This window comes from Mustela nivalis (assembly GCF_964662115.1).
Source record: "Mustela nivalis genome assembly, chromosome: 19".
Classification (NCBI taxonomy): domain Eukaryota; kingdom Metazoa; phylum Chordata; class Mammalia; order Carnivora; family Mustelidae; genus Mustela; species Mustela nivalis.
In genome coordinates this window covers 6,078,161-6,102,374 of record NC_139038.1, presented here as the reverse complement: position 1 = coordinate 6,102,374, position 24,214 = coordinate 6,078,161, and the positions used below count along the sequence as shown (strand labels likewise).

General features: G+C 43.6%; 1 protein-coding gene across 22 annotated transcripts in view; it reads right to left on the bottom strand.

Annotated features, from left to right (window-relative positions):
• Positions 1 to 24,214, bottom strand: part of TRRAP (transformation/transcription domain associated protein) — a 113,065-nt gene that overhangs the window by 82,109 nt on the left and 6,742 nt on the right. For 21 of the 22 annotated variants that reach the window (XM_082712679.1, XM_082712681.1, XM_082712699.1 and 18 more), the window contains exons 4-18: positions 22,648 to 22,758; positions 21,658 to 21,762; positions 20,633 to 20,716; positions 18,722 to 18,778; positions 16,311 to 16,436; positions 14,981 to 15,058; positions 14,686 to 14,774; positions 13,717 to 13,813; positions 11,123 to 11,261; positions 7,570 to 7,648; positions 5,957 to 6,191; positions 4,921 to 5,281; positions 4,736 to 4,833; positions 4,078 to 4,272; positions 2,481 to 2,672 (exon numbers count right to left, since the gene is read on the bottom strand). In XM_082712679.1, the coding sequence (XP_082568805.1) occupies positions 2,481 to 2,672; positions 4,078 to 4,272; positions 4,736 to 4,833; positions 4,921 to 5,281; positions 5,957 to 6,191; positions 7,570 to 7,648; positions 11,123 to 11,261; positions 13,717 to 13,813; positions 14,686 to 14,774; positions 14,981 to 15,058; positions 16,311 to 16,436; positions 18,722 to 18,778; positions 20,633 to 20,716; positions 21,658 to 21,762; positions 22,648 to 22,758 (2,046 nt within the window). The remainder of the gene's footprint in view (positions 1 to 2,480; positions 2,673 to 4,077; positions 4,273 to 4,735; positions 4,834 to 4,920; positions 5,282 to 5,956; positions 6,192 to 7,569; positions 7,649 to 11,122; positions 11,262 to 13,716; positions 13,814 to 14,685; positions 14,775 to 14,980; positions 15,059 to 16,310; positions 16,437 to 18,721; positions 18,779 to 20,632; positions 20,717 to 21,657; positions 21,763 to 22,647; positions 22,759 to 24,214) is intronic. The other variant, XM_082712695.1, reaches the window with a different exon arrangement.

The following is a 24,214-nucleotide window of genomic DNA, read 5'->3' as shown; positions in this document are numbered from 1 at the left end:
AAAACAAGACCTTTCCGACCTTTATCTGGCTCAAATTAATTTCTCTTAAAATACATGCTGGTTTCCACAGGGGTGACTGCGAAAGAAGTGTTTAATAGGTTCTTTTGTTACCGCGCAGTTACTCGATGTTGAAAAAAGGACATTCTGCAATAGGAACCAGAGGGTCTGTCAGCCCTGCAAGTCCTGTGAATACAGTCACTTCCTTTACAAGACTCAATCATCAAACAAGATGAAGATGCCCGTTTCCTATAACAATCTAAATGCAAGAAATCCCCTAAGGGTGAAACTGCACTACCAAATAGGATACACACAGAGTTTTGGAAGAGCTGCAAAAATTGAAATTGTAAGGGGGTGTTGTGACCCTCGATTTCGGCTCAGGACACGATCTCGGGTGGTGAGACTGAGCCCCAGGTACGGCTCGCCCTCAGCGCAGAGTCTGCTTGTCCTTCTCCCTCAGCCCCTGTTCGCTTGCCTGTGTATGTGCACGCTCTCTCTCTCTCTCTCTTACACACACTCAGATGAATAAATAAAATCCTTAAAAAAACAAAACTGATGAAAAAAAAAACCTGAGATTATAAGGTCTGGACTACTTAATTAGAAAAAAAATGGGTATTTCTTAAATTAAAAAAGCACTTTATAATAGTAACTGAAATTAACATTTTAAGCCAGATTAAACTTTTTATTTTGTACTTCAGGTCCTGGTTTTAACATGTGACAGGTTAGGCTGCACATGAAATGCTTTACAGGCATACCGAACATGAGCTGAGAAGTGCTGAATGGGCAGTGACATAGTCAATGACACGGTTCCCAATTTGCTGTCACAGGCGTCACGACAGATTGATTTCACAGACTAAATCAACTACATGTATTATTTTGACAAAAACCTGCATGAAATTTGTTCTTTGAATGTTTTTCTGGAACAATATTCCAACACCCTATCATTAGCGTTTGTTCTGTTTTTGTTGTCCTGTATCCAGTTAGCAAAATTTGTATTTTTTGACAATACCAAATCATGTGGACACAGCCTGCAATCCATATTTCTTCTCTGAAAAATTCAAGTATGTTTCTTTCATATGAATATGAAAGTAATGTCAAGGTTGTTGACAAGTGGCGACTACAGAACTGAAAAACTCCCTTAAAAACAGTCACAGGGGGGCCTGGGTGGCTCAGTGGGTTAAGCCTCTGCCTTCAGCTCGTGTCATGATCCCGGGGTCCTGGGATCGAGCCCCGCATGGGCTCTCTGCTCAGCAGGGCGCCTGCTTCCCTTCCTTTCTCTCCGCCTGCCTCTCTGCCTACTTGTGATCTCTGTCAAATAAATAAATAATAAATAAATAAAAATCTTTAAAAACAGTTACATAAGAGCAGAGATGGCCAATGCTCTTTGTCACCATTCGTACATTTACTATGCAGGGTGGGGGCGGGGGGGGGGCTTGTTTACTTCTTCAGAATTCCCCTACAGGAAGACAACACTCTTCAGAGACAACTGGTGATAATATTTGACTTTCTGCAGGAATTAAAATATTCTGCCTTCAGTGGAAGTGAATTTTTATTAAGTTTTCTTTTACACCATCTGCTGCTTTTTCAGTGGTAGATGGAACCACGGGTAAGTTTTTTAGCCATTTGCTAAAATCAAATAACTGATGAGATCAAATTATACTGCATTAGTCATCAACAAAAATGTCAGGAGACACATCGCTCCAAGACAGTCTTAATAAGGAATACGAATCGGTAAGAATTCTTGATATAAAGGCGGGGAATAAACAAATGGTCCCAGATTGAGATATTCATATATTTTGCCACAGAAAATAAGAATGTAGAGAAACAGACTTAAAGTGGAAGATGCCTGATGTCATCAAAACGGTGACAAAACCAGCTGTTTGGGGACGCCTGGGTGGCTCAGTTGGTTAAGCAGCTGCCTTCGGCTCAGGTCATGATCCCAGCGTCCTGGGATCGAGTCCCACATAGAGCTCCTTGCTCAGCAGGGAGCCTGCTTCTCCCTCTGCCTCTGCCTGCCATTCTGTCTGCCTGTGCTCGCTCTCTCCCCATCTCTCTCTCTGATAAATAAATAAAATATTAAAAAAAAACAAAAACAAAAAAAAAAACCCAGCTGTTTGTCCTTGGACAGAAGTTACAAAGACATTTTTCCCCTCTTTCCTTTCCACCGCTCAATTTTTATAATAGAAACGACGTGCTCCTAATTTGGGTAATCAATCCAAAGAAATTTATGTGGTGGCCGAAACTCCTGGCAACCCACTGCTGACCACAAGCATCCTGAAGGTCTCACTCTAAATCACGGATACACATCAAGCTCTGCTCAAAGACACGTGAAATCTTATGTCTGGCCCTTACTGGTTTTAAGTATTTATTAATTCAAAGAGCACTTTACAAATATAAAAAGAGTAACTCCAATCTGTGCAAAAGTGAAAATGGGAATTAAAACACCACCACCAACGGTACACTGGGATCTAAGTGAGTTTTACCTTCAGCATTTGTTCGTTTTCAGCTGCAAAGAGGGAGACAGAGCCGAAGACCAACTTGAACAGCTTGAGGTACAGGTTGGAGAGCTCCACATGGGAGCCCATTTCCGGCAGGCGGTCGAGGAGGTACTCCACCAGAATTGTAGCAAACAGAGCCGAGGTAGTAGGGTTTGCCAAGAAGGAATTGGCAACAATCTGTCCAAAACAAGACATACATGTGACAAAAATAATCCCCTCCTCCAAGAAGCTTGAGCACAAACTAATGAACTGTCCAAAAGTACAAAATCAAACCTGTGATCAGACACTCCAAGAAATTACTTATTCACCCCAAGGGGAAAGAAATTAATAAATCTGCAGAGAATTGAATGAATTACATCACTTCAAAATCTTAAGTCCCTTATTTTAGCTTCACCAACAAATACCAAGAGACGACATCTAACATATATTTAATTTCTACCAATGAAAGAAACTGATCCAAAATAGCTTGTTATTTTTTTTTTAAAACATTTTTTTTTCGGGGCGCCTGGGTGGCTCAGTGGGTTGAGCCGCTGCCTTCGGCTCAGGTCATGATCTCAGGGTCCTGGGATCGAGTCCCGCGTCGGGCACTCTGCTCAGCAGGGAGCCTGCTTCCCTTCCTCTCTCTCTGCCTGCCTCTTCATCTACTTGTGATTTCTCTCTGTCAAATAAATAAATAAAATCTTTAAAAAAAAAAAAAAAAAAAAAAACATTTTTTTTTCTTTTTGTCAGAGAGAGTGAGCACAGGCAGACAGAGTGGCAGGCAGAGGCAGAAGCAGGCTTCCTCCTGAGCAAGGAGCCCAATGTGGGACTCAATCCCAGGACGCTAGGATCATGACCTGAGTCAAAGGCAGCCGCTCAACCAACTGAACCACCCAGGTGTCCCAATAGCTTGTTATTTTTAAAAAAAGATTTTTTTTAAAGATTTTATTTATTTGAGAGGCGCCTGGGTAGCTCAGTCGTTAGGCGTCTGCCTTCAGCCCAGGTCATGATCCTAGGATCCTGGGATCGAGGAAGCCTGCTTCTCCCTCCCCCACTCCCTCTGCTTGTGTTCCCTCTCTTGCTGTGTGTCTGTCATTTGAGAGAGAGAGAGACTGAGCATGAGAGGGGAGAACGGCAGAGGGGGAGGGAGAAAAGCAGGCTTCCCACTGAGCAAGGAGCCCAACACAAGGCTCCATCCCAGGACCCTGGGATCACGACCTGAGCCGAAGGCAGAAAATCAACCTACAGAGCCACCTAGGCACCCCCAAAAATAACTTTAATACTGTACCCCAATATCTCTCTAGTTGGTTAGCTGTCCGAGTCTTGATTTCAGCTCAGGTCATGACCTCAGGGTCCGGAGATCGAGCCCCTGCACTGGGTTCTCCAAGTCTGCTTGAGATTATCCCTTTCCCTCTGCACCATACCTACCCCCGCAACCCCCGTTCACACATGCGCCCATGCACTGTCTTTCAAAAACTAAATCTTTTGTTCTATGAGCACATCCTTAGGCATATTTAGAAAACCCTCAAAATAAACAGAATGCCAAGTACTCAACACATAGATAAATTTAATGTTTAAAACATACGAAAAAGGAGTTTTATACCTGAAGAGCATAATTTTTTGAGATTCTTTCCACCATATAAGGGACTGTTGTTTGAAAGATCTCCTTAAATGTTAGGGGATTCATCATTGTGAACACGCCGGCGAAGTGTTCCAACACCTCCTTCTCTTCCTTCATTCGGACGGTCTGGCAGTTAGCTACTCGAATGTAGGTTTGTCCATTTCCTGCTATCTGGACCTAGCACAGGGAGAAAACCCATGGACATTAAAACCAGCCATCTCTGAATGTACTCCATAAATAGATTAGCTACATATTATATATTTAAAAGAGAACATTTCAATTAGATAATCAATGCCCCATCCCATCTTTTCATTCACTATTCTCAGCTTAATTTTGGAAAATATTTAAAATAATCAAAAAAGCTTTGTGAAGGGTTCCAAACAGAAACACATTTAGTGAACTTCCATCTTGTTTCTACTGCCGACTGTGTACACCAACCACTGGCCCACAGAGCCCACACACTGATCCAAGCCAGACTTCTCCCTGTTAACCCAGTGCTGTGCTACTGAACAGAAGCAAACCCAGGGCTTCAAATACTGGCAGCCAGCCAAACTATCGACAGATGAGACTCTGAAGACCCCTTCCATCACTGGCCATTCTCCTCCACACCTGGGAGTCTGGCTGGCGGGCACTGCCTTACCTGATAAATATCTAGAGCCTGCATTGCATATTTCACAAGTTTTATGTAAATTTGGGTCTCTTTGGGCTGTAACTGCTTGTTGGGAATGAACTGAGCTTCTGGAAGAGAGAGAGCACAATCAGTTACTGGGAATAAACCCACTCTGTGGAAAGCATCATGTCTAAATAATTCAAGAGCGGAATTACCACCAGGTGCTTTACAGGACGTTATGCCCCAAGTGATTGTCTTGACGCCGCAGACCAGGGTTTTTACCAAACTTCGACAATCTGTGACCTGGAATGTCTGCTTGTCCTCCTTATCCTTTTCTCCTTGTTTTTCAAAGGGAGGCACAGGGGCTGGGGTCACAGGGGTGGCAGGGGTGGGGGGCGGAGGCGGGGCGGGGGCAGGAACAGGTGCAGGGGAGGGGGCAGGGCCGGGGGCCGCAGGGGCGGTGGGCACCCCGGGCAGGGCTGCCTCCACAGCTCCGAGTTCTGACTGAGGCTTGCACTTCTTAAAAATGGCAGAGAGCTGGTACCGGGCGATGGTGTGGAATTTCAGAACAAAGACCTATCAGGAAGAGAAAGTGGTGAGAAAGACAAAAATCATTCCTCTTCGACAGGCCAACAACCCTTTCAGAAGACAGAAGAATCTGCTTCATGTGAAGGGAAGAGAAGCACGCTCTTTTCCCCAACGGTAACCGCAGTGGCATCACTACGGCCACTGTCGCCACGAAGAATCTGGCTCAGAAAAGCTGGGGAACTTGTTGGTAAGCCTGGACATGGTCCAGACTACTCCAAAACCCACGCTATCGCCCACTGGCCTTGGCAATTACACTCTCCTCCGCACCCACACCCCTAACTGGGTGCCTTGCCAGTGTTCGCAGCGAACCCAGCCCGTGGCTACGCAGTGTCCCAGAAATACCTCTTCTAAGTACTTGCCAGGAGGCGTGCTGAGAGCAACCATGTATTATTTTCTTATCTCTCATGACAAATATCCTGGGAGCCAGACCCTGTGATTATCCCTGGTCACATGAGTAGGCAGGCACAGAGAAGCTAAGCATCTTGCCCAAGGACACTTGGCTAGTTAATGGAGAGTGGGGATTTGAAGCCGGGTGGTCTGACCCCAGGGATCCAGCTGGGCAATCTGCTGGCAGCAAAAACTTGTCAGCAAAGCCCTGGAACAAGTTTAGCCATGGGTGGGACACAAGCGCAGGATGCCACCGCCCCTCGGGAGAACCGGTACCTCCAGCATCCGCATTAAGACGTCTCTCCCGTTGCCGCTTTCCTGCTCGCTCTTGGAGCGGATACAATCCACCAGGTTCAGCAGCAGCTTGCACGACATGGTCTGGATGCTGCTGGGCAGAGACTCGTCATCTATGTTCTTGGCAAAGAGCTGGACGGCGAGGGAGAGGTCGCTGAGGGGCAGGTGCTGACGGACGTGGTGCACGAGATCAGCCAACGTGCTGTAGGCAAGGGGCCTGTGGACGGAGACTCTGCTAGTAGGCGGGTCACAGGCCCACGGGGCCACCTGTGCAGGCACATGGGGGCAGTGCACCTGGGCACGGGCGTTCTATGGTTCCGGCTTCCCAGCTAGACGACCACAAGGCTCAAGTCTGGTCTTGGTGCCTAAATCTTTACTTCCAAGTTCTTGCATGTCGTACTCACAAGGACACATACAGTACATGGGCAGGAATAACCACCAGCTCGATCACACACTAAGCGGGTTGTTTTGTTATTCAAAGATAAACAGTGTGTGTCAACTAACACCTTAGATACTAGGACCATTTTATAGAGACAGAACAAGGAATATCTGGGCTACTGAGAACTTTCTCTGACTCAAGGTCTAGACATCTGCCACGTGCCAGCCATGAGCTAGACACCAGGATACCAGAGACCAAAGTAACCGAGCCCCTGCCCTCAGGAAGCTTCTTCACAGGAGGGGAAACACACCAGGATGAACTGCACGGTAAGTGCTCTAGATGTGAGAACGCCCTGGGACAGAGATCAGAGGGGGAGCCACTTGTGGGGGGCAGAGACCAGAGGGGGAGCCACTTGCGGGGGAGGAGGCAAAGCCCCTCTGAAAAGGTCACACTGATGCTGAAACCTTAAGGACAACACGGCCACAGGCAAAGAGCGAGGGAAAATTCCAGAAGGAGGAAACTGGAAAGACAAAGGCCCTGAGTGGCGAGTGCCAAGGTTCCACGGAAGCCAGGGTCTTTATATTTGTGACTATTTTATATGGAAAATGCAGTAAATAGTCTACATCATATTCAAAGTGTTCTGCATATTTTTCAAAAGATCTATCACACCTCCCATATTAAAACCAAAAAATTACTAACATGGCTTCATTTTACGTTGTAAAACATGGTAAAATATTAACTTCCTCCTTTAGAAACAATAAATGTGATCATAACTACATTTATTCTATAAAATGCATAAAAAACAAAGCTAGAAGCAAATACACCAAAATATTATCCATGTTACTTCAATTCCTTGTGCAGAACTGAAAGGTTTCCTTTCCTTCTTGCTTCTTGAGTTATTAAATATTCTTTCATAATAAAGAGAAATACTTGTTACATAAAAAACAAAAAAGCAAAAACAAAACCAAAACAACAACAGAAAAACTAACAAGTTAGATATAGTTTTACCTACAATTTAAATCAAGGTCATTATTCTGACTTCTCCCTCTAAGCTAAGGCACAAAAACCAACCTAAGGCATTTCAAATTTCCTGCAATTCTAAATCCAAAGGGAGAGTCAAGCCTCCATCTGTTAAAATACTCGTAACACCAAGTGCCACAGCTCACTGCCCCCCCCCCCGCTTTTTGTCAATAGATATGTACGTTTAATACCATACCTGAGAGTCTCTCGAGCAGTATATCCTGATCCAATGAGTATGGACTCATCAAACAGCTTGTCCATGCAAGGAATGAACTCTAGAACACAAATATCCATTGCACATGTCACCAGTTACACCAACAACACAGGAGCCTACAGGCAATGGCAATCTAGATTTGGGAAAGCGTGGGGAGGAGAAAACCACACATGCTGTATTTCAGTCCGAGACACTGGCTCTGCTGGGCCATACACCATCTGCTGGCAAAGGTGCAGATAGGATCATATTCACTATCAGAGAATGAATAAGAAAAAGTGAGCTTCCTGTTCCTTGGCAGAGAATCTGCTCCCAGTGCTTCGCTGGAGGCCCATCCCACCATCCTTAAAACATGTCACCAGCAGGGCACCTGGCCGGCTCAGGTGGAAGAACATGAGACGCCTGGTCTTAGGGTTGTGAGTTCGAGGCTGGGTGCAGAGATCACGTAAAAATTTAAAAAACAAAAAAGTCTTATTTGGAAAGAACAAACAAAAAAAACTGCCACCATCCACCCAGGCCTGTCTGGAGAAGAGGGGTAGCACCTTCTAAATGCCCCTTTATTCACGGCCCCGAAGTCCTCCTTCTTAAACCTTTTATACTTACTCATTATGGAGCAGTAAGGGTATTTCTCTAAATAAACTACAAAAATCTAAAAATTTTACAGGGTTCTTCTAGACATTGGGGTCCAGGTCAGGAGTCCCCACTCCTCGGTGATGGGAACAAGGAACTCACGGAGGTTCTGTCTAATCCTGCGGATGGAATCATCACCAAACCTCCTGGCCACACCGCCCCGCCCCCACCCCCCACCAAGCCTGTGGATCTCAGAGGGGAAGAAACAGCTGGTCTTCACTCAGGGACAAATCACAGCTCTAAGGATATGCAGACAGGACAGCAACCTGCATTTTTAGGCCTCTCCTCCACACTCCCCCAGGGAACTCTGGCCACAAATATCCAAAGGATATTCTGATTCTGGAACAAGCCTGACATCGTGGCCAGCTTCAATCAATTGAATACCGTACCTCCTCCACCAGCTAATAGCTATTCTGGGTCAAAAGAAGTGTGGGCACTGGAGAGAAGAAATGCATATCTCCGGGTAATTCCCAAAGTGAGGCAGCACAGGGAGAAGTGGCAAAATTCAAGAAGCGATCAGCGAACCCTCTGAAGTCAGAGAAGGGAACATGCTTGGGATGTCCCCAGTGGGTAGCCCAGAGGAAGGAGGCACAGAAGGAAAGATGACAAGGACTCAGGCACCACCTGCTGGCGGGCTGGCTAGGGATCCGCCAAGCGTGCAAGGAGGAAGTGATAAGAAATTAAGCTGTGCGGCACTAGTTCCCAGATTCCCTCCGTAACCTAGAATCAGAATCCCAGAAAAATGGGTTATGCTGTTGAACAGCTAGGTTTTCTCAAACCACTGCTTTTTAGTACTAGTGCAAAGGGTTACCATTTGGTATGGTTTTGATGCCCAAAGAAAGTACAGCTAGTGGATATTAAAGTTTTAGCTCCATTAACATATTTCTTTTGGTATTTTATAATATCACGATATATAATACTAACATTTAAGATGATTCTCTGTTTCTTTAAATAAAAACCTTTTTTGAGACGTGATGATATCACTCAGTCCAAGAACTACTATGGCCTTCAAAACAAAGTATCCTAGAGTATCCTCATAAAAAGAAACAAAAAGTCAGAGGCGCCCAGGTGGCTCAGTTGTTAGGCGTCTGCATGGGCTCAGGTCGTGATCCCAGGATCCTGCGACAGAGCCCTGTGTCAGGCTCCCTGCTCACTGGAGAGCCTGCTTCTCCCTCTCTGACTCCCCCCGCCTGTGTTTCCTCTCTGGCTGTCTCTTTTTCTCTGTCAAATAAATAAAATCTTATATTTAAAAAGAAAAAAAACAAACAAACCAATCAGTAGAAAAGGCTTAAGAGGGGGAGGGGGATTCTAAAAGCTGAATTCAACAAGCCTGACATGATCAAACCCTGAGAACAGCATCGTGGAAACACACTGATCTTTCTGGAACAGCCTAAAGACCAAAACAGAGCTGTGCGGCTTACGGGGCCAGGCTGTGGGTGATGGAACACGATTATCTGATAAGCACAGGAAAGGTTTTTTTAATCTGTCCACATTTCACAAGTAGAAACCTCCTGCTACACAGCTCCCCAGCAGAACCTCCCAGAGCCTCGTGACTCGAACGGCAGGAATGCCTATGGTTAATCTGAGAACCACAGCGATTAGATTTTAACCTATTCCACTAAAAATTCTCCCATGTTGATACTGTTCAGAGATGAACATGTAGAAAAGCCACACACAGCCAAGGGAGCCAGGGCTGGAGCAACTCCAACGGCCCTCGGCCCTGGAGGCACGTGGGGTGTCCATGTGCCGGGAACGCTGGATTTCTCGCCCTGGGGGAGGTGCATCCGCGTTTGTTCTATAATTTTTGGCAAAATCATATGTTTCTTTTGTGCACTCTGCTGTGTTACATTTTTTTAATAAGGGGTTTTTAAAAATGTCTATATTCCACTTATTATATCCATATGCAATATCACTATAATCTGTATTTAACAGCATAGAGTTAATATGAGTTAGCATTCGAACTATTCCTTTTCTTTGACGTTAAAGAACTATGTAAGAAAGCCCAATCTTTGTTTTACGTACACTCCAATTTACAAGCCACGCAAATAAAACACTGAATATTGAATCCTTACTGGGGGGAAAAGGATTACCACCTCAAAACAATTAGGATGTAACTCTGACATAACGATTTGGAGATAGCAAATACAAAACATTTTTGAAATATATGTATCAATAACTGACTTTAAAAAAGTTTAATTGTCAGATTAGCAAAAAGCAAGTAATAATCTTGTGCATAAAAAGAGGACCCATCCGGGACGCCTGGGTGGCTCAGTTGGTTGAGCAGCTGCCTTCGGCTCAGGTCATGATCCTAGTGTCCTGGGATCGAGTCCCACATCAGGCTCCTTGCTCGGCAGGGAGCCTGCTTCTCCCTCTGCCTCTGCCTGCCTCTCTGTCTGCCTGTGCTCGCTCGCTCTCTCTCCCTCTATCCCTGACAAATAAATAAATAAAATCTTAAAAAGAAAAAAGAAAGAGGACCCATCCACCATTTTAACACTATGGAGAAAGAAAACACTCTTTTCTTCTCACCTTTTAAAGACTGTTAGGTGTGAGTTAATAAGGAAACAGCCCCTTGCAGTTTCAAAAGATATGCAGCCAAAAGGCAGGGAAGTACCACAAGATGCTAAGGACATGTGCTATGCTAAGGAAATCATCACATGAATTACGAGAATGGTTGGGAAGATACAGGGAGAACCCTGGACGCAGCAGGCAAAGGAGAGGGGCAGACCAACAGTGCAGAGGGAATGAGGACAAGAAAGAAGGGGAAAGAGCAAACCCAAGACAGCAGCACAGAAAGCACACACGGAGCCTAAAACACCCCAGAAACTCAAGACTCCGCCCAACAAGGGGATGTCTGCAGTCCCACAGGCAGATAGGCCCACGCAAGCATCGCAAGATAGGGTGGACATACGGTTTCTTAGCTCCGTGGTGAGGATATGCTTTGCAGCGATCAGAAGCTCCTTTCTGAGGTGTGCAGTCTCTGCGGGGCAATTTGAAAGTAACTGTAACATTCCTTTCACCATCTGCTGGGAGTACTTGGTCACCAACTCCTGTACAAACAAGAGGAAAACAACGGTTACACTGATATAGATTGCGGGGGGCAAACCCCAATTTTATAAATTTCAAAAAATTTCAGTAAGACTAAGTGTGGTTCAAAGGACCCTCATGGAGTAGTCATCCCAATAAACATGTATCATCCAGAAGTTTTCATAGGTGTGTGCTCACTGCCACAGTGGAAGAATGTATAGCAATGTTAATAGTAGCTCCTTTTACACAATGGGATTATAGAATTCTTTGGACTTTTCTGCACTTTCCCAGCTTTTAACGATAAACATGAATCACTTCATTATTGGTGGGAAGGAGGAAGAATACTGAAAATTTTCATAGGACATAATCTACTCAGTCCTCCCATTAATGTAGTTGTGAAGGACACCAGAAACACCTTTCCTCAACTCAGAACAAGCTCTCACCAGTTTCCTTTTGAGGAGTGTAAAGAAGGCAATTAGCGCAAGCTAACTGAAATGTATAGCGTACCTAATTCAGATTTTTAAAGCCAAACGTTCCATACTCTTATTACCATTATCTAGACAAAAGTCCTTTTAAAAGGGACAAAAAGAGTTACGAAATTTTTTTTTTAAGATTTATTTATTTATTTATTTATTTGACAGACAGAGATCACAAGTAGGCAGAGAGGCAGGCAGAGAGAGGAGGAAGCAGGCTCTCCACCGAGCAGAGAGCCCAATGCGGGGCTCGATCCCAGGACCCTGGGACCACAACCTGAGCTGAGGACAGAGGCTCACCCCACTGAATCACCCAGGTGCCCACAAATGTCTTAAAAGATAGTTTTTACCCTAAACAATTTGGTAATGTGTTTTTATTTTCCTGAAGATAAAGTTTCTTCCTTAAAAAAATAGCTATAATACAATTCCATTGTTATACATAACTACAATTACACCAGAACCTTACTCAAAAAGGTTATCTGACTAATGAGAAATAAGGTGTCGCTTCTTTCTTCCAAGTTTTTCTCTGGACTGAAATCTGGACAGAAAACAACTACAAGTGGGGAAACACAGACACAGAATCACCCTTCAGACTCCTCAAAAGGGTGATCCCAAACTCCTCTATCCCTGGCCTATGAATGATTTTTTTTTTTTTAAAGATTTTATTTATTTATTTGACAGAGAGAAATCACAAGTAGGCAGAGAGGCAGGCAGAGAGAGAGGAAGGGAAGCAGGCCCCCTGCTGAGCAGAGAACCCGATGTGGGACTCGATCCCAGGACCCTGGAATCATGACCTGAGCCGAAGGCAGCGGCTTAACCCACTGAGCCACCCAGGCGTCCCCTATGAATGATTTTTTAAAGTTCTAATCTCTCCTCAAAACTTGCTATAACACACAACTTCCAACAACAGAAGTCGGCCCACATGAAAGCCTGGGTTCCAGTGTTTACTTATAATGGACCTATCAACGATGGCCATAAATGCAATGGCATTTCTGTCGAGGAAGAGGACACCAGTGGTTGCCAGGACTGGGGAGGGTAGGAAGAGAACCGTCACTGGTGACCAGGACGGGGATTCTTTTTAGGGTGAAGACACAGTTCTAAAACTGGACGCTGGTGACACTTATACAAAACTATGAATAAACTAACAGTATAGTTGATATGTGAATTATATCCTGATAAAGCTCCTTAAAAGAAAAATTAGAAACAAGCCAAATGTTCAGCACCTGGTGAATGGATAAACATAGCACAGAGCACCCACATGGGGTAGTACTGCACACAGCTGTGTCCCCCGCCCCCCAAATTCCTGTTGACGCTCTCACGCCCACTGTGACTGTACCTGGAAACCAGAGTCTTCAGGAAGTTAAGGTTAAATGAGGTCTTACGTATAGGGTATAGGGCCTGAATCCAACGGGACTGTGGCCTTGGAAGAGAAGCCGCCATCTCGCCCTCTCATTCCCCCTCCCCATACGAGGACACAGCCCGAAGGCGGCCACCTGCAGCGCAGGAGCGTCCCTGCCAGAAACCAAACCCTGCTAGAACCACGATCCTGGCCTTCCCAACTTCCAGAACAGTGAGAAAATAAATTTTTGTTGTTCGAGCCACCCAGTCTATGGTATTGTGTGAGGGAGCCTAAGCAGACGAAGACAGCTAACCACCAATAAACATAAAGCATCAAGACTGACTCTCAGCGTTACTGCTAAGTGAAAGAATTCACACTCCCAAGGTTACATGCACTATCAGCTCTGGGGTTCAATGGTCTGACATTCTGGAAAAGGCAAAAACTAGGTGCCAAAAAACAAGTCCGTGTTTGCCAGGGACTGAGGAGGAAAATGGGACCGTAAATGTATAAAAGAAATTTTGAAATGCCCTCGATTTCGGTGTGTTGGTGGTTACTAACTGTATGCATCGGCCAATTTGTAGAACTGAACACCTATAAAAGGTGAATTTTACTGAATGTACATTATATCTCCGTCAACTTGACTTAAAATTTTGTCAATGAACTTACCTGATAAATCCTGATGATATAAGCTAAAAATGACAATGTTTTAATCTGAGCAGCAATAAAGTCAGCATACAACTCCTTGTTGTAAAGCTTATGTTGCCTGGATGAGAAGTGAAAAGAATTTACAACGTTAGCTCTTAGCTCTTTAGGTGATATCGGTATTAATCAAAGCCTACAGTAATTACTAAGCCCTAAAAGTGTGATTTCTACATAGACCGGAACCCAGCACCGACTGTAAATACTCTACATTTGTGTGCAGGTCCTAATAACACAAAGGGTATAAAGGCAGGAAGCAAACAGGTCTCCAAGCCACTGCAGAGCAGCCGTGATGGGCGTCCCACAGAGCCCACGCCAGACTGACCCACGCAGCCAGATGCTACCAGGGGACTGTCTATTCCACGAAAGACCTGGTCAGGGCCACGCAGAGTGTTACGACTGATTCACCCTCAGATCTTGTCCTCCAATGACGCAGAGCCAGAGGGGCTGGTCAGTGGAGTGAGTGATAGAGGTCTTAAGAGAATGCTGTAAGTTGGAGGAAAAAGCTTCAGTGGGGCTTCAAAGACGAATATGCACAGTTCACACGGTCAGTGACGCAGGGTGATGGGTGACAGGGAAAAGGGGTAGAGAACCTTGTAGCACTCATGCTGAAAGGCACAGCAGGAATGGGGCTTGAAGGTGGGAAGTCTCATATCCCGCAGCTGGGAGTGAGCACAGTAACCCCTAACGATAGTTCTAAACTCACAAGCCCCCCAAACCTGAGGTACTAGCTCATCTTTTCAAAATAAGGAACTGATAATAACTACTCACATCATTACGGAAATACAAGTTCAAGAAGTCTGAACTGCTTATCCTTTTACCAAAATTTTATCACTCAAAATATTTATGTCTTACGGAAGACGACAGCAAGGGTATTTTTACTTGGAATTCTAGAACTGTGGCGGTCGGCCGTGTCTCTGTCCAAAGAAATCTCACCTGGCTTGTGCAGATACCTGAATTGCAATGGTATTCATGATCAAGGGCACAAACTCAGCAACGACATTGTGGATGTTCAGTTTGTAGAGCTAAAAGCAAACATACCAGAGTTTCATGCTCTTACACTCTGCTATGGCAAAAGAAGTTGGCCCAGCAAAAAAACCTCCACGATTCATTACATTAGTTAGCACATGGACACCCCACACATCTTCCATTTAGCACAGAAAATTGGATGTGAACTTTGTCTTAATACAAGAAGCCCCAAACCCAAGACACTGGTGAGCAACGCGCATACCTGATACATCAAAACAACAATAATGGGCAATTCTGCCAACACTTTCAGAGAAAGAGATCCTCTTGGAATGATGGAATGCTGGAAGAGAGAAGCAAGCAGGGCCACAGTTATCACCATGGCACATAACACGGCCCACCACTAAGCATCGCCCCCGTGAAATAAAGAGAAAGTATTGCCACAGCTTTGTACGTATCTGTGGTCAAAGAGCCCAAACATTTTAAAAACAAAGCACAAAGAACTATCATTTAATAATATAAGGGTTTTTATATTTTCCAACACCATCACCCACAGTTAAGATACCAGGAAAATTTGTCAAAACTTAAGACGTTCAAATCACTTGAGGAGATTTTAAATTAGTATCTATTAACCAACTCAAAAGAACTGCGAAAAGTACAAGTTTGCCCAGTTTTACTTAAAAACATTTATAAAGAAAGAATGTTTATGATAAATATAAGAAAAAGTTGAATGGTCTAAATAGATAAGAACTCCCAGGGCAGGTAAGGAAAATGTGAGACTCGAATACCAAAGGACAACGGACAGGAGCAGACAAGCCAGAAAAGAAACACAAAGACTGAAACTGAAGACAAGTTTCTGAGTCGGGAGGAGAAAAGGAATGAAGACTTCATTCAAAATGTAGATTCCTGTTTATTCCAGCCCAAACTGAAACGTTCTGCAAAATGACTGCAGTAAAACAAATATGGATGAAATTCTTAATTCAATCCTGGAAACACAGTTGTCGTAACTGCTCCATACAGGCTATCTGCGTGCCAGAGGGTTCAAATACGACCTATTACCTGCAGACAATACCAGCATTCTCTTCAAAAGTCTACAAGAAAGGTCTTTCAGATAATGAGAGGGAAAATTAAGGCCAAAACAAAAATTATGTGCTTTGCTGTAGTTAGAAAGCCCGAGGGGTGGGGCTGGAACATCGTCCCCAAGCTTCTGCCCCTGGAGCCCATGCTCTCAGGTACTGAGCTAGAAATCTCTGTGTAGCTTAAAGAGACCTTGTTAATGTCAAAGCTAAGGATGGAGGGGAGGCCTCTCCGCCTGGGCAGCTGTCTTTCCAACAAGTGATTCTGGATTTCCACTACGGTTTTACCATTTAATTTCTGCATCCAAGGTGAGCAGCAGTCCCGTTCAGCACCTCAAGGCTGCACAGACAATCAGTGATGCATGCATGTGTTATCTTAAATGCCTCTGGTACTTGGAGAAGAAACCCCCAAAATACACTAAAGATATGCATAAAAAGTCAGTAGGTCATACTTTTCCTCTACCTAGTACAGGAAGACAAGGATAAAAACAAAACAAAACACCTGAAAAAAAAACTTACTGTTCTGGTCTCACTGTCCTCACGTTCTGGATTGACTTTCACAGCAATTGTTGTGATCATACCAACCATTTCCGGGGGAGGGACTGTGTTCTCGGGGATCACCTGAGGGTTCTCGAAGTAGCGGTTCTGCATAAAGAAAACACAAATCATTCCTCCTAAAGTCAGACACAATATTCCTCAGCAAAACACACCTGACCTGTGGTGGAAGAAACCTAATGTCGTCCATGTCTCTTGTCACACTGATTCCATACGACCTGGGGTCCTCTCTATGGACGAAGACAACATGACAGTGACAACATTCTCTATCTCCAACAGTGGAGGAAAAAAACCTGCCCAAAGTATTTTCTACCTTTTTTCCTAGCTGGTAGAAGCTGAAATGTGTGACATGTTACATGACTACCTCAGCAAGCAGGGAAGAAGGCAGCCCATCTCTCTGGTGGTAGGAACTTAGGAGCTAGTCCCCACTGAATCCACCTTGCAAACAGTCTCCTCCACAGAGTTCAAAGACAGGGACCGAAGCAAAGGACAGACAACATTTTTAAAAGCCAAGGCCTCCTTGCCATCCTTAGTTCTCAATGCAAAATTTGGGCTTCACACGAAATAAGACCGTAAGTTTTATATATTCTGAGGTTAAAATCCTCAAAATACCAAAAGGGGTCCATTTTAATAATTTTTTTTTTTTTAATTTGACAGAGAGAAACTAGGCAGAGAGGCAGGCAGAGAGAGAGGAGGAAGCAGGCTCCCTGCGGAGCAGAGCCCGATGCGGGGCTCGATCCCAGGACCCTGGGATCATGACCCGAGCCGAAGGCAGAGAATTTAACCCACTGAGCCACCCAGGCGCCCCAAGGGGTCCATTTTACTTTGGTAATTTTTACAAACTGTTTTTAAAGCTTTAAAAAGAATCTTTAGAGGGCGCCTGGGTGGCTCAGTCGTTGAGCGTCTGCCTTTGGCTCTTGTCGTGATCCCAGGGTCCTGGGATGGAGCCCGGCATGGGGCTCTCTGCTCAGTGGGGAGCCTGCTTCTCCCTCTCCCACCCCCTGCTTGTTCTCCCTCTCTCTCTATCAAATAAATAAATCTTTGGGGAGAAAAAAAAAATCTTTAGAATAAAAACTCTGACATATACACAGACTTACGCAGAATGATTACCAATACTTCTCTACGGCCATACCACCCTGAACGCGCCCGACCTCGTCTGATCTCGGAAGCTAAGCAGGGTCGGGCCTGGTTAGTACTTGGATGGGACACCAATACTTGTGATTACTTGTGATAGTTAGGAACTGAAAACTGGGAAAACCTGCACCAAGGAGACAGTCGCAGTACATGCATAGGACAGGAAATTAAGGGGCCATTAAGAACTATGACTGCCAGGGGGTGCCTGGGTGGCTCAGTTGTTAAGCGTCTGCCTTTGGCTCAGGTCCCGTCATGATCCCAGAGTCCTGGGATCAAGCCTCCATCAGGCTCCCTGCTCTGGGAGAAGCCTGCTTCTCCCTTTCTCACTCGCCTCGCTTCTGTTCCCTCTCTCAGTGTGTCTCTGTCAATCAAATAAATAAAATCTTTAAAAAAAAAAAAAAAAAAATCACTGGCAGAAGTGATTTAGAGGACATACCAAAGTGGTCCCAGTGGCGCTACCAGGTGAGACTAGGGCAGGGAGGAGCCCGTCCTCACACACACCACGCGCTTCCACGCACTCCTGACATCACTAAGACAGACTTCTTTCAATACAGAAAGAATTCTAGTGATACTGAAAAGGAGGCTGAAAGTGTATGCCTCTGCCCCAGAAAGCCGTCACAATAGGAGTATAACCACTTTAAAAAGCAGGAAAAATATAGAGGCAAAAAAACACAAAAAAACAAAAACCCACACACACCCTCCTCAACATCAATGGTTTCTTACAAGTGAGAAAATAATGGATGATCTGCCTTGGATTTTGTTGTACTTGTTTATTTATTATTATTTTTTAATTTCTAAAATAAAATTATTGCTTTTATGTCGAAAGTAACATATTAAACTGTGAAAGCAAGAGAATTCTTTTTTTTTTTTTTTAAGACTTTATTTATTCGACAGAGAGAGAGAAAGTGAGAGGGAACAGAAGCAGGGCGGAGGAGAGGGAGAAGTGGGCCTCCCACCAAGCAGGGAGCCTGATGTGGGGCTTGATCCCAGAACCCTGTGATCATGACCTGAGGCGAAGGCAGATGCTTAACGACTGAGCCACCCAGGCGCCTGGAGAATTCTTCTTTTAAGTGGCTGATTTATCAACCTACATTCTGACCATCATTAACTACTCCTCATTCTAAAATCGGCCTCCAGCCTTCCCCCATTATTCCTTCAACCCAACTATTCCGAATTCCCCTCAGAATGAGGAAGTAGTAAGTGAATATAAATAACAGAGTCAAACAATACTAAAAACATACCACTACTTTTGGAAGCTCCTTGTAAATCTGTTTCACAAAATCCAAAAAATGATGAATCTAAAAATAAAATTTAAAAAAGACAGTGTAAGGAAGATATTTATCAACAGAAAACGCTGATAGTAAGTAATAAAAATGTTAATAGTCTCACTATATAAGAACTAATAAACCAGGCAGGAAAAATGTCAGACTCAAAATACAAACATGCCATGGACATGAACAGACAGACAAAAAAAGAAAAAGTTTCTAATTCAGGAAGGGCAAAGGAATGAAAATTAAAATAAATGCCACTTTTTGCCTTTATGAAAGTACTGCTATACCACGCGCGAGAGAGTCCAATAAGAGGGAGACTCTCCTGTACTTCCAGGAAAAGCATTAACTGCTCAGACCTTTCCAGAAATCGACCTAACAGTATCTATCAGAAGCATTAAAGCATTTACACCTTTGACTGGATAACCCAGCTCTTATAAACACAGTCCAGGAAATAACCTGAACGGTCCACAAGATACTCACCAACAGTCCTAAAATAAAAATTCCGAAATACCTTAATTATCCAAACACAAGGGCATTGTAAGAAAGACAATTTATTACACATCCATTAAGAACTACCTTTATAAAGGACTTTTCATGATTGGAAAACATCCTTGTATGATGTGATCATACCTTGTATGATTTTTTGGATTTCGGGAAACAAAAAAAAGCCACAAAATACTATCACATTTATACAGAAAATATACATAGTAAAAAGAACAGAAATAAAGACATTAGTTTTTTTTTTCAGATGACAAGAATTCTACTTCATCTTCTTTTAATTTCACAATAATCTACAACAGGCTACTAAGGTTCCCAACAGAAAAAAGTATCATCATTAGGGCAAGTGCCTACTACGGCAGGTACCAATCACTCTTAAGAACTTTAACTTTTGTTATTTAATTGTTTAAATACTTCAGGGTGATAAGAGGCTTCTCATCCATCTTCAAGACTTCAACCAATAATCACTGAGTGGCCTTTGGATAGGCAAAATCAAAAGGCAGTTAGAAAAGCAGGGGGTTTATTGATACGCTAAAAGTCTGCTAAGGATCCTGACTCCAGATGGGAAGTCTTCCATACTACTAAATCTGCATGTTTCCCTATTTATTGCATACCCACATATTTAACTGGGTATGAGTTCTCTGGTGTCACCGAGAACAGGACACAGAATCAAAGGTTTTCCCACACTCGCTACATTTATATTTTACTCCTGTGTGACTTCCTTAAAGAAGACCCAATTTTTGACAGATTCTCCACTCTCGTTATATGAACGTAGTTACTGCCCACTATGAACTCTTCCACATCCAACTCGAATCAATAGAGAATGAATATAAAAAACAGGCACTTTGTGGGAGAGTATGTATGCCAGGATATACAGATTCTAATTATATGTGTTTCCAAAAAAATTTTTTTAATTCTTCAAGCAACCTTTTGAGGATATGTCCTGTGAGAATCCTCATTTTACAATAAAGGCTCCAAAAGCCTAGATACTTACAATGTTAGTACCCACTAATTACTAGGCTGAGATTCCAACCCAGTTCTGACTTCAGAACCCACATCTTAAACCACTGCAGGGCATAAAATGACTGGAGCCTTTCAGCATACCAGATGTGTAAATACCAGAATTACCCAAACAGCCCCGCAGGTCTGGTAGTTTACCACATTTCAAAGAAATGTACAAATTCAGCCAAATTGTCATGTAAACATTATCAAGAAAAAAGTCACTGTGAAACCTGTAAAGAATTTCCCCCAAACTTAGGGTACCCTTTTCTTGAATGCAGCACATCTCCCGTCAATTCTAAGAGAGCAAATAAACCACACGGTAGGAAAAAAAAAAAAACCTGTTGACACACTTTTATAAATGCCATCCGGATAAACACTTACTTCTTGTGTGATGGGCGGCCTGAACTGTTTGTGTAGCTCAATGATTATTCTTAGACAAATAAGAACATTCTCTTCATTTTCCGTCTTTAAAAAAAAGCATTTAGAAAAGAGTTATACTTCTGAGGTTATCTTATCTAAAGATTATAGACTATCTTCCAGGCATTTTTCTGCATACACACCCTACATCAGCCAACTTAGATTCAATCTGTGGAACACAGAACATAATTATCTCAGATAAGAAGCTTCTGAGGTCTTTGGTGGACCACATGAAGGGCATCCCACCAGTAAGCTTTGGAAAGTAATACTCCCACAGATGATAAATGGCACTTAAGGCAAGTCACGCTATGAGCGAAGGTCTTGGTGGTCCAAATGACACTTCTTCAGTGCTTGAAAATGTCAGAAAAACCCAGTAGGTTTTTATTGGACCACGGACTAAACACTTTACACTCTTGGAATGGCTTGTCTTCCCCATCTTACCCATGGGAAGCTAGTGCTCAGAGAAGGAAAGCCACATGGCTAACATGATACAGCCAACATGAGTTAGAGCTGGATCTGAAGCCAACTCTATCCCCTCCAAAGCTCACTCTTCCAAGGGGCCCAGAAACACAACAGAATTCTAAACATATCGTGATTAAGAACAGCAAGAAAACAATTTTTGAGGCTAACGTAACAGGTAGGTGCGAGACGGATTCACCTGAAGAATCAGAGAAACTTTTTATAAGCATCTACTATGCCTAAAGTAGCACGAAGTCAAAGAGCCTCGCAACTCTTGAGTTTACCCACCCAGCCCTTTCCAAAGATTTCCACCATATGGAGTCCATATGTAGTCAATTCCCTGCTGACTCAAAACAAACCATCTTCAATTAACACTACTTCTTAGTAATTTGGTCAGCAAAATGGGGGGAAAATAGACATTAAGAAAATTTTTACTCATGTGAATCAGAACTTTAGTGAAAAGATTCCACAATAGGAAAAGCACTGACAATCAAGATATGGCTAAGTAACATAAAATTCTCAAAGATTACCTCTAAAAAGCGAAACATCACAGACAGAACATTTTTTGTATGAGGACGAAGATGTTCATTGGTTGGTATTCTGTGAATTATTTCAAGTACTAGCTTCCGCAGTTGCTGGTGAGAGAAAATAAAAAGGTCAGTATCAAATCCTCCCAAGAGTCCCAAAGTCATTCTTTCACACTCTGTAAGGTACACGGCTATCTGCAGCCAGCACTGGGAAATGCCAAACTACAAGATAGACCCCACTTCAAAAATAATGCTGTGAATTACTAAAATGTTATCCCTGGTATGTACCACAAACCACTGTTTTTCAAGATTTCTACAGCTGTGCACCAAATGAACCAAGACCAACTTTCCCTCTTCCACAACTACCCATTATTCCCTGGTTAGGAAGGGCCCCAGCGTGTGAACGTCTGGGGGGTTTCAGGCGAAAGAGCCTGGCACAAACGGAACTTGGTTTGGGGTCTCCCGCCAAAAGGGTTTGCTTCCTACAGTCCTATCTTTGGATCCCCCTTGGGCTCAATGACTGATTGATTACACAACCCGACTAAGCTTTCAGGATTTGGGCGATGGAGCCGACAACTGAAAGGCAGGTCAAAGGTGTGGGCCTTCCACTGGTACGACATAAAAATGTGGCAATCTTTATTTGGCAATAACTTTCACTGGCATTATGGCAATTTTTAAAGACTTATTTATGGGGCGCCTGGGTGGCTCAGTGGGTTAAAGCCTCTGCCTTCACCTCAGGTCATGATCCCAGGGTCCTGGGATCGAGCCCCGCATCGGGCTCTCTGCTCAGCGGGGAGCCTGCTTCCCTTCCTCTCTCTCTGCCTACTTGTGATCTCTGTCCGTCAAATAAATAATAAATAAAATCTTATAAAGATAAAAAATTAAAAAAAAAAAAAGTGGAACCCTAAATTTTCTCAGGCGTTTTAATTAATAAATGCCTGTGATCTTACAGTATGACATACCCCCGCTCCCCGACATTTCTGAACAGATTACCTGGGCTGGTTTCTCCTGGAGAAACTGAACCTCCCCATCTTGAAGAAATGTGAGAAATCGAGGGATGATATGTTCCAGGAACGTGGAATACTGAGGGGATGATGTCACATTCTAATTTTGCAAAAATAAAAGAAAACCCCATTAAGTTTGTGGACATACCTTCCTTTCAAATTCAAGTATTCTTGAATTCAAGTATTCAAATTCAATATAGTCTCAAGAAAACATAAAGCATGTTAGCGAAGCCAACAGCAATTTTTAATGCTTTTAGACGCGTCAGTGATAACACAGTTTTAAGTAAAATGATCACTGCTTCTACAATACAATTTAAGATAGAAAGTGAATGTTAAAATTTGCTGTCCAAAGTACACATACTAATGCTGGGGAAAAGGTGGAATCTGGCACCTGTCCTAGAGACTGGCTCTGCCACAACCTAAGTTTGAGCCCTCCAAAAAATCTTTTGCCTTCTAGATCTTAGCATCTTCAAGTGGAAAATGAAGAGCTTAAACAAATTGGCACCTTTTCCTACTCGGAAAAGCCAATTTATTGGTCAGATCTATATTAATTAGATGGTAATCTAACCTCATCTATTATAAATCCCAGCACTGACTTTAAGAGGAGAATTGGAAATGAACATCCAGTCTGGAGACGGCGCGGTAAAACGCGTCCTAAGCAGTTTCTGGATCGCGCTTAGGAAGTGGGAACCCGGGACAGTGACCACACCCCCATCTGTTGACTGTCCTAGCATTTCCCGCCTTACGGAATGACAGAGATTATGTGAGTTAATTTAGGACACACTAAATGCTCTACGGTAAATGGTCATTAATATCATCCGGCGTTATTACCAGAGCCCCCGTGTGCTAAATACTGAGCTGTGTTTTCTTACTCTTTCTCACTCAGTCCTCGGGAGCCCAAGGGGAAGTATTATCTCCATATCACGGATAAAGAGGCTCAGAGAGGTCATAAAACTTGCTGAGTGTCAGTCCACAGGCTTTAGAAGTGGTTGGAAATGGAGTGTCTTTAACAGCCAAATCCTTTCTCCTTTTAAGGCCTCACTTGCTCACTCAACAGTCACTGAGGCTCTATCATGTGCTCAGTGGTGATAAGACGAAGAAAAAAGAGGGCACCCGGGTGGCTCCGTCGGGTGAGGGTCTAACTCTTGGCTTCGGTTCAGGTCAAGATCTCCGGGTCGTGAGATCGAGAGCCCCACATCAGGCTCTGTGCTCAGTGGGGAGTCTGCTTAGGAATCTCTTCTTTCCTTTTGTCCCTCCCCCAACTCCTGCTAGCCCATGTGCACGTGCTCTAAAAATAAATATTTTTTTTAAAAAAGAGAGAGAGAGAGACCAAGAAAAGAGAGTTGATACAATTCATGCCCTCCCAGATGGGGGAGGCAGTCATGTGCTGGGAAAACAGATAAAAAAAAGAACAATACAGAATTATGATGGAGGAAATACTGGCAACTAAGGGAACACGAAGTGCTGGATGGAACCAAGGGCAGAGAAGGTTCTAAGAAAAGCCTATGCAAAGGCACAAAATTATGAGAAAGCATGGACGTAAAAGGCACGTAAAC